This window comes from Tachypleus tridentatus, chromosome 3, assembly GCF_004210375.1.
Source record: "Tachypleus tridentatus isolate NWPU-2018 chromosome 3, ASM421037v1, whole genome shotgun sequence".
NCBI lineage: Eukaryota > Metazoa > Arthropoda > Merostomata > Xiphosura > Limulidae > Tachypleus > Tachypleus tridentatus.
In genome coordinates this window covers 54979274-54997134 of record NC_134827.1, presented here as the reverse complement: position 1 = coordinate 54997134, position 17861 = coordinate 54979274, and the positions used below count along the sequence as shown (strand labels likewise).

At 33.8% G+C, this 17861-nt stretch overlaps 1 protein-coding gene across 2 annotated transcripts in view; it reads left to right on the top strand.

The window, feature by feature from the left end:
• LOC143246898 (uncharacterized) overlaps positions 1-12642 on the top strand; it is an 87005-nt gene extending 74363 nt beyond the window's left edge. For both annotated transcript variants that reach the window (XM_076494158.1, XM_076494157.1), the window contains one exon: positions 10567-12642. In XM_076494158.1, the coding sequence (XP_076350273.1) occupies positions 10567-10615 (49 nt within the window). In that variant the 3' untranslated portion in view covers positions 10616-12642. The remainder of the gene's footprint in view (positions 1-10566) is intronic.
• Positions 12643-17861: the final 5219 nt, after the last annotated feature.

Sequence of the window (17861 nt, the reverse complement as noted above, 5' to 3'; positions counted from 1 at the left end):
TTTGGTACTAATATTGTTGTGTTAACACAGGTAGGATCAGGTTTGGGTCTAATATTGTTGATATTAACACAGGTAGGATCAGGTTTGGAACTAATATTGTTGTGTTAACACAGGTAGGATCAGGTTTGGTACTAATATTGTTGTGTTAACACAGGTAGGATCAGGTTTGGAACTAATATTGTTGATATTAACACAGGTAGGATCAGGTTTGGAATTAATATTGTTGTGTTAACACAGGTAGGATCAGGTTTGGAACTAATATTGTTGATATTAACACAGGTAGAATCAGGTTTGGTACTAATATTGCTGATATTAACACAGGTAGGATCATGTTTGGTACTAATATTGTTGATATTAACACAGGTAGGATCAAGTTTGGAACTAATATTGTTGTGTTAACACAGGTAAGATTAGGTTTGGTACTAATATTGTTGATATTAACACAGGTAGGATCAGGTTTGGAACTAATATTGTTGATATTAACACAGGTAGGATCAGGGTTGGAACTAATATTGTTGATATTAACACAGGTAGGATCAGGTTTGGAACTAATATTGTTGTGTTAACACAGGTAGGATCAGGTTTGGGACTAATATTGTTGTGTTAACACAGGTAGGATAAGGTTTGGTACTAATATTGTTGCGTTAACACAGGTAGGATAAGGTTTGGTACTAATATTGTTGTGTTAACACAGGTAGGATCAGGTTTGGGTCTAATATTGTTGATATTAACACAGGTAGGATCAGGTTTGGAACTAATATTGTTGTGTTAACACAGGTAGGATCAGGTTTGGTACTAATATTGTTGTGTTAACACAGGTAGGATCAGGTTTGGAACTAATATTGTTGATATTAACACAGGTAGGATCAGGTTTGGAATTAATATTGTTGTGTTAACACAGGTAGGATCAGGTTTGGAACCAATATTGTTGATATTAACACAGGTAGAATCAGGTTTGGTACTAATATTGCTGATATTAACACAGGTAGGATCATGTTTGGTACCAATATTGTTGATATTAACACAGGTAGGATCAAGTTTGGAACTAATTTGTTGTGTTAACACAGGTAAGATTAGGTTTGGTACCAATATTGTTGATATTAACACAGGTAGGATCAGGTTTGGAACCAATATTGTTGATATTAACACAGGTAGGATCAGGTTTGGAACTAATATTGTTGATATTAACACAGGTAGGATCAGGTTTGGTACTAAATTATTGATTAACACAGGTAAGATCAGGTTTGGTACTAAACACAGGTAGGATCAGGTTTGGTACTAATATTGCTGATATTAACACAGGTGGGATCATGTTTGGTATTAATATTGTTGATATTAACACAGGTAGGATCATGTTTGGTACTAATATTGTTGATATTAACACAGGTAGGATCAGGTTTGGAACTAATATTGTTGTGTTAACACAGGTAAGATCAGGTTTGGTACTAATATTGTTGATATTAACACAGGTAGGATCAGGTTTGGAACTAATATTGTTGATATTAACACAGGTAGGATCAGGTTTGGAACTAATATTGTTGTGTTAACACAGGTAAGATCAGGTTTGGTACTAATATTGTTGATATTAACACAGGTAGGATCAGGTTTGGAACTAATATTGTTGATATTAACACAGGTAGGATCATGTTTGGAACTAATATTGTTGTGTTAACACAGGTAGAATCAGGTTTGGTACTAATATTGTTGATATTAACACAGGTAGGATCAGGTTTGGTTTGGAACTAATATTGTTGATATTAACACAGGTAGGATCAGGTTTGGAACTAATATTGCTGATATTAACACAGGTAGGATCAGGTTTGGGACTAATATTGTTGTGTTAACACAGGTAGGATAAGGTTTGGTACTAATATTGTTGTGTTAACACAGGTAGGATCAGGTTTGGAACCAATATTGAACTAATATTGTGTTAACACAACACAGGTAGGACAGGTAGGTTTGGAACCGATAATATTGTTGTGGTGTTAACACAGGTAGGATCAGGTTTGGTACCAATATTGTTGATATTAACACAGGTAGGATCAGGTTTGGAACTAATATTGTTGTGTTAACACAGGTAGGATCAGGTTTGGAACAGATATTGTTGATATTAACACAGGTAGGATCAGGTTTGGAACCAATATTGTTGTGGTAACACAGGTAGGATCAGGTTTGGTACCAATATTGTTGATATTAACACAGGTAGGATCAGGTTTGGAACTGATATTGTTGATATTAACACAGGTAGGATCAGGTTTGGGACTAATATTGTTGTGTTAACACAGGTAGGATCAGGTTTGGTACTAATATTGTTGATATTAACACAGGTAGGATCAGGTTTGGAACTAATATTGTTGTGTTAACACAGGTAGGATCAGGTTTGGAACTGATATTGTTGATATTTACACAGGTAGGATCAGGTTTGGGACTAATATTGTTGTGTTAACACAGGTAAGATCAGGTTTGGAACTAATATTGTTGTGTTAACACAGGTAGGATCAGGTTTGGTACTAATATTGTTGATATTAACACAGGTGGGATCAGGTTTGGAACTAATATTGTTGTGTTAACACAGGTAGGATCAGGTTTGGAACTGATATTGTTGATATTAACACAGGTATGATCAGGTTTGGAACTAATATTGTTGTGTTAACACAGGTAGGATCAGGTTTGGTACTAATATTGTTGATATAAACACAGGTAAGATCAGGTTTGGTACTAATATTGTTGTGTTAACACAGGTAGGATAAGGTTTGGTACTAATATTGCTGATATTAACACAGGTAGGATCATGTTTGGTACTAATATTGTTGATATTAACACAGGTAGGATCAGGTTTGTAACTAATATTGTTGATATTAACACAGGTAGGATCAGGTTTGGAACTAATATTGTTGTGTTAACACAGGTAGGATCAGGTTTGGAACTAATATTGTTGATATTAACACAGGTAGGATCAGGTTTGGAACTAATATTGTTGATATTAACACAGGTAGGATCAGGTTTGGAACTAATATTGTTGTGTTAACACAGGTAGGATCAAGTTTGGAACTGATATTGTTGATATTAACACAGGTAGGATCAGGTTTGTTACTAATATTGTTGATATTAACACAGGTAGATAAGGTTTGGTACTAATATTGTTATGTTAACACAGGTAGGATCAGGTTTGGAACCAATATTGTTGATATTAACACAGGTATGATCAGGTTTGGAACTAATATTGTTGTGTTAACACAGGTAGGATCAGGTTTGGTACTAATATTGTTGATATAAACACAGGTAAGATCAGGTTTGGTACTAATATTGTTGTGTTAACACAGGTAGGATAAGGTTTGGTACTAATATTGCTGATATTAACACAGGTAGGATCATGTTTGGTACCAATATTGCTGATATTAACACAGGTAGGATCAGGTTTGTAACTAATATTGTTGATATTAACACAGGTAGGATCAGGTTTGGAACTAATATTGTTGTGTTAACACAGGTAGGATCAGGTTTGGAACTAATATTGTTGATATTAACACAGGTAGGATCAGGTTTGGAACCAATATTGTTGATATTAACACAGGTAGGATCAGGTTTGGAACTAATATTGTTGTGTTAACACAGGTAGGATCAAGTTTGGAACCGATATTGTTGATATTAACACAGGTAGGATCAGGTTTGTTACTAATATTGTTGATATTAACACAGGTAGATAAGGTTTGGTACTAATATTGTTATGTTAACACAGGTAGGATCAGGTTTGGAACCAATATTGTTGATATTAACACAGGTAGGATCAGGTTTGGAACCAATATTGCTGATATTAACACAGGTATGATCAGGTTTGGAACTAATATTGTTGATATTAACACAGGTAGGATCAGGTTTGGAACTGATATTGTTGATATTAACACAGGTAGGATCAGGTTTGGGACTAATATTGTTGTGTTAACACAGGTAGGATAAGGTTTGGTACTAATATTGTTGTGTTAACACAGGTAGGATCAGGTTTGGAACCAATATTGCTGATATTAACACAGGTAGGATCAGGTTTGGAACTAATATTGCTGTGGTAACACAGGTAGGATCAGGTTTGGTACTAATATTGTTGATATTAACACATGTAGGATCAGGTTTGGAACTAATATTGTTGTGTTAACACAGGTAGGATCAGGTTTGGAACTGATATTGTTGTGGTAACACAGGTAGGATCAGGTTTGGAACTAATATTGTTGTGGTAACACAGGTAGAATAAGGTTTGGTACTAATATTGTTGATATTAACACAGGTAGGATCAGGTTTGGAACCAATATTGTTGATATTAACACAGGAAGGATCAGGTTTGGAACTAATATTGCTGATATTAACACAGGTAGGATCAGGTTTGGAACTAATATTATTGTGGTAACACAGGTAGGATCAGGTTTGGTACTAATATTGTTGATATTAACACAGGTAGGATCAGGTTTGGAACTAATTTTGTTGTGGTAACATAGGTAGAATAAGGTTTGGTACTAATATTGTTGATATTAACACAGGTAGGATCAGGTTTGGAACTAATATTGTTGTGGTAACACAGGTAGGATCAGGTTTGGTACTAATATTGTTGATATTAACACAGGTAGGATCAGGTTTGGAACTAATATTGTTGATATTAACACAGGTAGGATCAGGTTTGGAACTAATATTGTTGATATTAACACAGGTAGGATCAGGTTTGGGACTAATATTGTTGTGTTAACACAGGTAGGATAAGGTTTGGTACTAATATTGTTGTGTTAACACAGGTAGGATCAGGTTTGGAACTAATATTGTTGTGGCAACACAGGTAGGATCAGGTTTGGAACTAATATTGTTGATATTAACACAGGTAGGATCAGGTTTGGAACAAATATTGTTGTGGCAACACAGGTAGGATCAGGTTTGGTACTAATATTGTTGTGTTAATACAGGTAGGATCAGGTTTGGAACTGATATTGTTGATATTAGCACAGGTAGGATCAGGTTTGGAACTAATATTGTTGATATTAACACAGGTAGGATCAGGTTTCGAACTAATATTGTTGTGTTAACACAGGTAAGATCAGGTTTGGTACTAATATTGTTGATATTAACACAGGTAGGATCAGGTTTGGAACTGATATTGTTGATATTAACACAGGTAGGATCAGGTTTGGGACTAATATTGTTGTGTTAACACAGGTAGGATAAGGTTTGGTGCTAATATTGTTGTGTTAACACAGGTAGGATCAGGTTTGGAACTAATATTGTTGATATTAACACAGGTAGGATCAGGTTTGGAACCAATATTGTTGTGGTAACACAGGTAGGATCAGGTTTGGTACTAATATTGCTGATATTAACACAGGTAGGATCAGGTTTGGAACTAATATTGTTGTGTTAACACAGGTAGGATCAGGTTTGGAACTGATATTGTTGATATTAACACAGGTAGGATCAGGTTTGGAACTAATATTGTTGTGGTAACACAGGTAGGATCAGGTTTGGTACTAATATTGTTGATATTAACACAGGTAGGATCAGGTTTGGAACTGATATTGTTGATATTAACACAGGTAGGATCAGGTTTGGGACTAATATTGTTGTGTTAACACAGGTAGGATCAGGTTTGGTACTAATATTGTTGATATTAACACAGGTAGGATCAGGTTTGGAACTAATATTGTTGTGTTAACACAGGTAGGATCAGGTTTGGAACCGATATTGTTGATATTTACACAGGTAGGATCAGGTTTGGGACTAATATTGTTGTGTTAACACAGGTAAGATCAGGTTTGGAACTAATATTGTTGTGTTAACACAGGTAGGATCAGGTTTGGTACTAATATTGTTGATATTAACACAGGTGGGATCAGGTTTGGAACTAATATTGTTGTGTTAACACAGGTAGGATCAGGTTTGGAACTGATATTGTTGATATTAACACAGGTATGATCAGGTTTGGAACTAATATTGTTGTGTTAACACAGGTAGGATCAGGTTTGGTACTAATATTGTTGATATAAACACAGGTAAGATCAGGTTTGGTACTAATATTGTTGTGTTAACACAGGTAGGATAAGGTTTGGTACTAATATTGCTGATATTAACACAGGTAGGATCATGTTTGGTACTAATATTGTTGATATTAACACAGGTAGGATCAGGTTTGTAACTAATATTGTTGATATTAACACAGGTAGGATCAGGTTTGGAACTAATATTGTTGTGTTAACACAGGTAGGATCAGGTTTGGAACTAATATTGTTGATATTAACACAGGTAGGATCAGGTTTGGAACTAATATTGTTGATATTAACACAGGTAGGATCAGGTTTGGAACTAATATTGTTGTGTTAACACAGGTAGGATCAAGTTTGGAACTGATATTGTTGATATTAACACAGGTAGGATCAGGTTTGTTACTAATATTGTTGATATTAACACAGGTAGATAAGGTTTGGTACTAATATTGTTATGTTAACACAGGTAGGATCAGGTTTGGAACTAATATTGTTGATATTAACACAGGTATGATCAGGTTTGGAACTAATATTGTTGTGTTAACACAGGTAGGATCAGGTTTGGTACTAATATTGTTGATATAAACACAGGTAAGATCAGGTTTGGTACTAATATTGTTGTGTTAACACAGGTAGGATAAGGTTTGGTACTAATATTGCTGATATTAACACAGGTAGGATCATGTTTGGTACTAATATTGTTGTGTTAACACAGGTAGGATCAGGTTTGGAACTAATATTGTTGATATTAACACAGGTAGGATCAGGTTTGGAACTAATATTGTTGTGTTAACACAGGTAGGATCAGGTTTGGAACTAATATTGTTGATATTAACACAGGTAGGATCAGGTTTGGAACTAATATTGTTGATATTAACACAGGTAGGATCAGGTTTGGAACTAATATTGTTGTGTTAACACAGGTAGGATCAAGTTTGGAACTGATATTGTTGATATTAACACAGGTAGGATCAGGTTTGTTACTAATATTGTTGATATTAACACAGGTAGATAAGGTTTGGTACTAATATTGTTATGTTAACACAGGTAGGATCAGGTTTGGAACTAATATTGTTGATATTAACACAGGTAGGATCAGGTTTGGAACTAATATTGTTGATATTAACACAGGTATGATCAGGTTTGGAACTAATATTGTTGATATTAACACAGGTAGGATCAGGTTTGGAACTGATATTGTTGATATTAACACAGGTAGGATCAGGTTTGGGACTAATATTGTTGTGTTAACACAGGTAGGATAAGGTTTGGTACTAATATTGTTGTGTTAACACAGGTAGGATCAGGTTTGGAACTAATATTGTTGATATTAACACAGGTAGGATCAGGTTTGGAACTAATATTGTTGTGGTAACACAGGTAGGATCAGGTTTGGTACTAATATTGTTGATATTAACACATGTAGGATCAGGTTTGGAACTAATATTGTTGTGTTAACACAGGTAGGATCAGGTTTGGAACTGATATTGTTGTGGTAACACAGGTAGGATCAGGTTTGGATCTAATATTGTTGTGGTAACACAGGTAGAATAAGGTTTGGTACTAATATTGTTGATATTAACACAGGTAGGATCAGGTTTGGAACTAATATTGTTGATATTAACACAGGAAGGATCAGGTTTGGAACTAATATTGTTGATATTAACACAGGTAGGATCAGGTTTGGAACTAATATTGTTGTGTTAACACAGGTAGGATCAGGTTTGGAACTAATATTGTTGATATTAACACAGGTAGGATCAGGTTTGGAACTAATATTGTTGATATTAACACAGGTAGGATCAGGTTTGGAACTAATATTGTTGTGTTAACACAGGTAGGATCAAGTTTGGAACTGATATTGTTGATATTAACACAGGTAGGATCAGGTTTGTTACTAATATTGTTGATATTAACACAGGTAGATAAGGTTTGGTACTAATATTGTTATGTTAACACAGGTAGGATCAGGTTTGGAACTAATATTGTTGATATTAACACAGGTATGATCAGGTTTGGAACTAATATTGTTGTGTTAACACAGGTAGGATCAGGTTTGGTACTAATATTGTTGATATAAACACAGGTAAGATCAGGTTTGGTACTAATATTGTTGTGTTAACACAGGTAGGATAAGGTTTGGTACTAATATTGCTGATATTAACACAGGTAGGATCATGTTTGGTACTAATATTGTTGTGTTAACACAGGTAGGATCAAGTTTGGAACGATATTGTTGATATTAACACAGGTAGGATCAGGTTTGTTACTAATATTGTTGATATTAACACAGGTAGGATCAGGTTTGGTACTAATATTGTTGATATTAACACAGGGTAGGACTCAGGTTTGGAACAGGTTTAATATTGTTGATATTAACACAGGTAGGATCAGGTTTGGAACTAATATTGTTGTGTTAACACAGGTAGGATCAAGTTTGGAACTGATATTGTTGATATTAACACAGGTAGGATCAGGTTTGTTACTAATATTGTTGATATTAACACAGGTAGATAAGGTTTGGTACTAATATTGTTATGTTAACACAGGTAGGATCAGGTTTGGAACTAATATTGTTGATATTAACACAGGTATGATCAGGTTTGGAACTAATATTGTTGTGTTAACACAGGTAGGATCAGGTTTGGTACTAATATTGTTGATATAAACACAGGTAAGATCAGGTTTGGTACTAATATTGTTGTGTTAACACAGGTAGGATAAGGTTTGGTACTAATATTGCTGATGTTAACACAGGTAGGATCAGGTTTGGTACTAATATTGTTGTGTTAACACAGGTAGGATCAGGTTTGGAACTAATATTGTTGATATTAACACAGGTAGGATCAGGTTTGGAACTAATATTGTTGTGTTAACACAGGTAGGATCAGGTTTGGATACTATTAAATATTGTTTGAACTATATTGTTGTGTTAACACAGGTAGGATCAGGTTTGGAACTAATATTGTTGATATTAACACAGGTAGGATCAGGTTTGGAACTAATATTGTTGTGTTAACACAGGTAGGATCAGGTTTGGAACTAATATTGTTGTATTAACACAGGTAGGATCAGGTTTGGAACTAATATTGTTGATATTAACACAGGTAGGATCAGGTTTGGAACTAATATTGTTGATATTAACACAGGTAGATCAGGTTTTTGGTACTAAGGTTTATTACTAATATTGTTAATTAACACAGGTAGGATCAGGTTTGGAACTAATATTGTTGATATTAACACAGGTAGGATCAGGTTTGGAACTAATATTGTTGATATTAACACAGGTAGGATCAGGTTTGGAACTAATATTGTTGATATTAACACAGGTAGGATCAGGTTTGGAACCGATATTGCTGATATTAACACAGGTAGGATCAGGTTTGGGACTAATATTGTTGATATTAACACAGTTAACACACTAATATTGTAAGGTTTGGTAGGATCAGGTTTGGAACTAATATTGTTGATGTTAACACAGGTAGGATCAGGTTTGGAACTAATATTGTTGATATTAACACAGGTAGGATCAGGTTTGGAACTAATATTGTTGTGGTAACACAGGTAGGATCAGGTTTGGAACTAATATTGTTGATATTAACACAGGTAGGATCAGGTTTGGGACTAATATTGTTGTGTTAACACAGGTAGGATAAGGTTTGGTACTAATATTGTTGTGGTAACACAGGTAGGATCAGGTTTGGATCTAATATTGTTGTGGTAACACAGGTAGAATAAGGTTTGGTACTAATATTGTTGATATTAACACAGGTAGGATCAGGTTTGGAACTAATATTGTTGATATTAACACAGGAAGGATCAGGTTTGGAACTAATATTGTTGATATTAACACAGGTAGGATCAGGTTTGGAACTAATATTATTGTGGTAACACAGGTAGGATCAGGTTTGGTACTAATATTGTTGATATTAACACAGGTAGGATCAGGTTTGGAACTAATTTTGTTGTGGTAACATAGGTAGAATAAGGTTTGGTACTAATATTGTTGATATTAACACAGGTAGGATCAGGTTTGGAACTAATATTGTTGTGGTAACACAGGTAGGATCAGGTTTGGTACTAATATTGTTGATATTAACACAGGAAGGATCAGGTTTGGAACTAATATTGTTGATATTAACACAGGTAGGATCAGGTTTGGAACTGATATTGTTGTGTTAACACAGGTAGGATCAGGTTTGGAACTAATATTGTTGATGTTAACACAAGTAGAATCAGGTTTAGTCCTAATATTGCTCAGTGTCTTAGCTGTTTAATCAGATGTGTGAGATTTGTGAATTTGAGCAACCTCTAAGAGAGCTTACCGCATCGTGTTGTGTGAGGAAACTTGATGTGATATGTGAGGTGGCCACACTGATCTCTGGCGTCTAACATTTGAGAGATCCATTAGTTCTTCAGATGTGTGTATTTTAGTATTCTGTATTCATGTGTATATCTTTTGCCAGTGATTATTGTGAAAGTTTAATGGTTGTGTCCGTTTTACTGTGCGTCCTGTTTTACTGAGCAGACATCTTTCTTTGTTATTATTTAGCATCCGCCATGTATCAAAGTCATGTAGCAATCTGGACCGCCTGTCATAACCCAAGAAGCTTGGACTTGAGTGGACTACCAACACACAGTTTTTGATATTGTTTATGTTTCTGCTGGAGTACGTGTTTGATGGTTTGTAGCAAATAAACTTGTGGGTGTGTGTTGTCCTTTTTGACAGATCTTGGAAGATGAACTGCTCAAGGTTTCTGTCCATTTGTTATCAGTAGCCAACATTAGAAACATTCTAATGGATCGTGTTGTTTCTGAGGCATTGTTAAACCAAATATTTTATATTTTTATTGGTGTTTCTTAACGAAAGTTAAAACCAAAGTGACTCACCATTTGAAAGTTATTCACTCATACAGGGTCATCTTATTAATAATTCATCGATGTACCTTAGCTGAACCTTTGGTTATTATCATATTATTTTAGCTGTGAAACCCAATTCAGTTTTTTTTTATATCACTTTAAACAACACTAAAACTCTTAACGTCTTTTTGCTGAACGATGTTATATTTAATATGGCAATACGACTGAATCTACATGAATATATAGGCTATTAATAATATAGTTATTAAGGGAAGAAAAAAAACGCTGAAAACTGTATCATATTTTCATTTTGCTGTCTTTGTGTTTCCTTGTACTGTTTTTTTGTGAACGACAAATGTTTGTGTGTATACATTTTTACTGTAAAACAAGCCTAATCAGTTAAAGCTCAAGTGAATGTGGAGATGTCTGATTCATTCTTGACTTTTTATCGTAAATAAACAAATTAAAAACTAAAAAGTATTCTAACTTCCACCTCCAGGTGTGGCCTGTAAAATTTCTAACTCCACTAAGTTTGTCCATTCTATAAAAATTGTCGTTCACGTAAATGTTTGAAAATCCTTGGAAGTATCTACTCAGAGTAGATCCACTTTGTCAGAACAAAGTGATGACATACAACATTAACTAGAATGGTATTTATTATTATTGTTGTACATCACATGTATTCATGTTAATAATTAAACAAACCTCCTCATGTGCATTGTGTTAAACAGGGTATAAAGTATTGTAAAAAATTCTGCTTTAGGCTGTATTGTGTGATAATATAAAAATCGAAGTTTTTACAGCTAATGTAAAATGTTTTATTACCAGTGGGACGACAGTAAGTTTAGATATTACAAGGCTAAAATCCAATGTTCTATTTCCTACAGTGGACCCCAGATTGCCTGTTGTGTAAATTTGCATTAAACAAGATAAAAAACAAACACTGCTTTATTTTTACCGATCAGTGTGTTATAACAGTAAAAACACAGTTCACACGTTTACCTTTCCTAATCAGAGTGCAACTGTTTTTCAAGTGCAAAGCTATTTATGCTCTTCCTATCGCAAGGATCGAACCCTAATTTTGTCGTCATAAGTCTGCCAGTCTCGCCTCTGAGGTATCAGGATATAAATATCAAACTACTGATACGAGAACACGGGGGAGAAATCAATTATTTTCGTTCCACATTAATATGTAGTTGAAAACGAACTATTCGTGTTTGCATAAAACTGTTCGCTCTTTGGTTTAATTAGTTTGAACTTTCATTGTATAAAGTTTATTTGTAAGATAACTAAACAAGTACAGACTGGGCTGTTTTTACTGTAATCTCAGCGCTTCTGTTAATTAAACTAATTTCTCGTCAGCTAGTTTAATTTTAGGTTATATATATATATATATAATTGTATTACTATGTTGTGTTTTTGCTTTATTATATATATAATATTTTATATATTTTTGAATAAGTGACTTTCCAGTCTTCGTAAATTTATTATCAAAACATGCATTTAGTTTTAGTAAACTTCGATTATAAAACTGTTGTTGTTGGCAGTATATTTTCTGTACACTTATATTTTGTATGTTGACAATAGTGGAAGACTGATATGTATATATTTTAGTGGTAAAGTTTTTTGTAATTTTTAATATAAGAACTTTAATTGTGATATTAACAACAGTGTAGGATAACAGTAATCATCAAAACATGGTGGTAAACATGCTCTTCAATAATGAATTATCACATTATGTGTAATAAAGTGAGCTTAAAACAAGACGTTATGGACTCAGTTGTGAGTGTTTTAAAATTACCTCATTGTATCAAGAGTTACGTGAAGAAAAATCGAAAATGAACATTCATTTTACCACACACGTACAATTTAACATAAGATCATGATGCTTCCTTATACCATAATAAAATAATAATAGATTAATATTATCAGTTGGGTACGAGGTTATGACATATGCATGCAAACATTTTGTTCTAAACATTTCTATACAACTCTGTTGTATAGTCAAAACTTCTCAACAGATGGCGACTGTGATGAAAAACACACAAGAAATGTCTTAACGAAAAAATAAAGGTAAGAAGTATATGTAGTTGGTATTTTTCTTGGTGCAAATCGACATAATGCACTATGTGTACTTTGTCCACTAGAGGAAGCTGAATCCTGGATTTTTTATGTTTTAAGCCTGTACACTTACCGTTGACCCACAGGGGCAAAAGTATTATAATTTTTCGATGTTAAAATATGAAAATCCACTAACAAACGTATCCCACTGAACAAATCGTTAGAAAACTCGTTTATTCCGGCTCAACCGAATAATGTGACTGCTAGAAATATTAGAAAAAAACATTAAAATAATTAAACAACAAATCCAACTTGATCTTAAATAAAGATGAAGGCTTAGAAAATCAGAAAATATGTAGATGGCGTGATTTTCTTCTATGAATTGTAAACTAGAGTCACATGACCATGGCTTTTGTTCTCGTACAGAACACAATAACTATTTTCACAATTTTAACCGTTTAATACCTAAAATGTTACCTTTAACTAATATTATTTCGTAATTGAAGAAGCACTAATTACGAACAAGTTGGATTTATATTGTTAGGTCATTAATCGTTTCTGAAAATGATAGCACGTTAAAATATTATGTACTTACTTTGCAATGACCGTCTCTATTTTAAACTGAGACTGAGGGCGTTAGTTTTATAATTAATCTTTATATATATCTAAAAAGAATCTTATCAGATATATATATCCTAGTATCTTATTTTGTAAACGTAAGTGATACCACATGGATTAAAACAATGAAAATAAAAACAATTACCCAAAATGTAATACAAAAAAAAAAAGTGGGTAAGCACTGTAGTGTTCTCTAGTGGTAAATATTTCAATCATGAGAGAAAGAGTTAATTACTTTGGATTAAAGGAAATTTCCTTAGGAGAAAACCAAAAAAACTAGGTCAGAGTTGTTATATCTAACACTATTGTGGTTATAATTATATAGAGAAAAACAAACTTAAACATATATAAAATGTGCTTTCATTAATATCAATTATGAGAAAAAGGAATGTGATACGAAATTAAAATAAGTTATTTTTTTACTAAGTTGACGACCAAATAGCGCATACTACGATTAACATTACTAAAGTCTATGACTCCCTCTTGTGGTGAACATAACAACGAACGAGCGAATTGAAGTTAGGCGTAGAACCACATGTATCTCGCGCATTTGCGTCTCCACCCGAATTCTATATCTTTATTCTGGAATGCAGTCTGAACTAGAATAGCAAGATTTTTTTTATCTCTTTTAAACTGTAATATCTGTCTATGTATAGCCCACCAGTGACACAGCGGTATGTCTGCGGATTTACACCGCTACAAACTGGGTTTCGATTCCCGTGGTGAGCAGAGCAGAGATAGCCCATTGTGTAGCTATGCACTTAATTTCAAACCCTCTGTATACCAGTTTGTCTGATTATTTCAGTGTTTAATTTGTAAGTAATTCAGGGTTTTTATCTTCCTGGAATTTTGTAACAAGTACAAATCTAAGCTTTGTCAATTTATCTGACAATGAAAATTATTAGCGTGAAGTATGATAAAAAGTATACGTGTATGTTATCAATTGGAGTTTAAAATGCAACGTGAGTTCTTATAAAGAGCCCCCTGTTGACTCTACGATAAGTTAGGAGACTCGCAATACTAAAAATAAGGGTTAGTTTCGTGCTTTTTTTTTTAATTTCGCGCAAAGTTACTCGAAGGCCATCTGCGTTAACCGTCCATAATTTAGCAGTGGAAGACAGCTAGTCATCATCACCACCCACCGCCAACTCTTGGGCTACTCTTTTACCAACGAATAGTGGGATCGATCGTCACGTTATAATGCTCCGACAGCTAACAGTGCAAGTATGTTTGGTGCGACGGGGATGTGAACCCGCGCCCTTCAGATTACGAATCGCACGCCTTAACCCACCTAGCCATGCCGGGCTAATACGTTTCTTTCAAAAGGTACATTGCATCTTTCCCATTGTACAGATTTGATCTTTAAGCAAAGCAAATATATGAACCATGTACATGCTTTAACTCCACATCGTTCATTAAAAGAAGATATTAACAAACACGTCACATTACTCATTCTTTAATAACCTTAAAAGATTTAACAATTAAAAACAAGACATTTATATATATATATACATACACATAAGTTCCATCTTTGGATTATTTGAAACAGCGATAATAACGAATAATAAAGAACATTTCAAAAGTATAGCAAACGCGCAAAATCGTGGGGAAAACGCAAATAACAGTGTAAAGGAATTGGTACCAGGCACAAAGATATAAAACTATAGGTCAAACAACACGATAAAACAAACACTAACAGAAAGAAAAATTCAAATAAATGGGAAACACGAAAAATCACGAAGAAAACGCAAAGAAATTTGTTGAATAACCAGAAAGAAATATGAAAGACAAGAATGCACGTAGGAAACGCGTAAATCGATAGGTGAGAGAAAGAAAATGCCAATAACCCGCTAAGGGAATGAATAAAGAAAAACCTACTCTTGTCGTGTTCCCAATGGCGTCTTTCTACATTTAAACTGAGTTTTAGTAGGTATTGATTTTAAAAATAATTATCCGTAATTAAAGCGATAAGTTTACAATTTTTAATGCTAGGTGCAAAAGTTTGATACTTTGCGTGGTGGGAGAACTCTTAGACTATTTACAGGGTAAGTTTACCCATTTCTAAATTTTGTTCATAAAACTATTTTTCTCATAATTAAGGTGAGTGAAAAACATTGAATCCACAGGTAAACGTTACTGTTCTGAGCCAATTATGAATTAAAAAGTTCACTATACTTTTGAAATAGTGTACAGCCTAACTTGAAAGAAAAACTGACGGCAGGTGTATATATTTAGGCCTAACCACTTAGTATTATGTTAAAATACTATTAGGCCTACTAAAATAAGTGTATGGTACTTTAATGTTGATAAAGAGGATATTATGTTAAAAACAGAACTTGTTCCGTGTTTCAACACGTTTGCTCAAAAGTTTCAATTTATTGAGTGTAATAAAATAAATTTATGCCTAAATTGTACTTGTTTGGAATAAGGGCCTCGTATTATGACTCACGTCCTATAACAGATGTTAAAATTTATGTTAAAATGATACATAAAGCTTGAAGATTTAATCGCGAGCTTACGTTCTAAGTATTATGAGGTAACGTAGATTGAAAGTGTCTTGTGTCATTCGTTTAAATCTATTTGAAATTTGGTCGATATGACGGTGTTCTTAACAATAAATATATATAAAGCAGATATTTATTTTTGTGGTTTGTTTTTCACGCCTCGATCTTTTGACTGATCAGGGATGTCGTATGGATGGGAGGTAGATTGAAGTTCGGTCTGACCTCCCATGTCACCAGAGAGAGGGGAGCAGAGTGAAGTGTATTTCTGCACCCGCCTTACACATCTGAGGTTTTTTAACTTTCTCAACCTGACTTGATATGCATCCTTAAGTCTCTTTGAGGAATTACATAATGGGTCAGTGTTCCTTTGTGTCACTTCTATGGGGGGAGAGTTTCTTACCGCTGTATCAGTGTAATTAGTGCACCTGTTTAAGAACCCGTAGAGTTCTTAATAATATTAATTACTTAATCAATTACTGGTGAAATACATTTTTGAAGACTGAAGTTTTAATATTACAGAGGGAGCTAAGAAGTTTTCGCACTTTATTTATGCTTTATGTGTCCATTTTCACGATTCTCGAGAACAGTACGTGAATGGTAGGGTCTGTGTAAGTTGACAGTAAAGGTTACAGCTGCCTACACAACATTTTGTTACTCGCCTTGATATACGTATGTAGTGCAACTAACACGTGTAATTATAACGCCTATCCTAGTTTATATCTAATGTTCTAAGTTAAATCTTCAAGCAGAGAAGTGTTACGTTAGCCTCTGTATTACTATAGATCTAGGGCATAATTAGTTATTATGTATAGAATCCTATGACACTTCTGTATGTCCACTTGAATTATACACTACTATGAACGTTAGTAGTCGTTCAAAAACCATAAAGAATGCGGTTTCAAGCTTCCACCAGATTTCACGACGGAAAGCTGGTCGTAATATTTCTTACAGTATATTTCTTTAATTTTTTACTTACAAATTTCAATTTGGTTTCTTCCGTACTGTATAGATACTAAGGTGGTAATATTTAGTTTTGTAATTAGAGTATTTTTAGTAAACTTAAATATACAGTGAAGGAGAAAGCGGAGTGACTTTTTTTTTACCAACGTATCTGTTTCTAAAGATGAGTTGAAACTGTAAATAAAGGTGTGCCATACGGAAGTCAGCTACATGTTTACCTGTAGGAGATAGTGTACTGACTTGTAGATTTTTGTGTTTTTTTTAGTCTGTTATGAAAGGAGTTTTGTTCTACCCTGTCCTCAGGGATGGGTTCTTTATTTTCTTCGAGAAAGGGATTGTATTATATTCTATGAAAGGAAAGTATTCGTGCTTAACTCAGTGACAGGAAAGGTTTTGTTTTATACCTCACGACAAGTAGGGCAACATTACCATATTCAACAACATTGTTAACTACACAGTAACGAATAAAGATTTAACAACAACATTGTTAACTACACAGTAACGAATAAAGATTTAACAACAACATTGTTAACTACACAGTAACGAATAAAGATTTAACAACAACATTGTTAACCACAGAGTAACAAATAAAGATTTAACAACAACATTGTTAACTACACAGTAACGAATAAAGATTTGACAACAACATTGTTAACTACACAGTAACGAATAAAGATTTGACAACAACATTGTCAACCACACAGTAACGAATAAAGATTTAACAACAACATTGTTAACTACACAGTAACGAATAAAGATTTAACAACAACATTGTTAACTACACAGTAACAAATAAAGATTTAACAACAACATTGTTAACCACACAGTAACGAATAAAGATTTA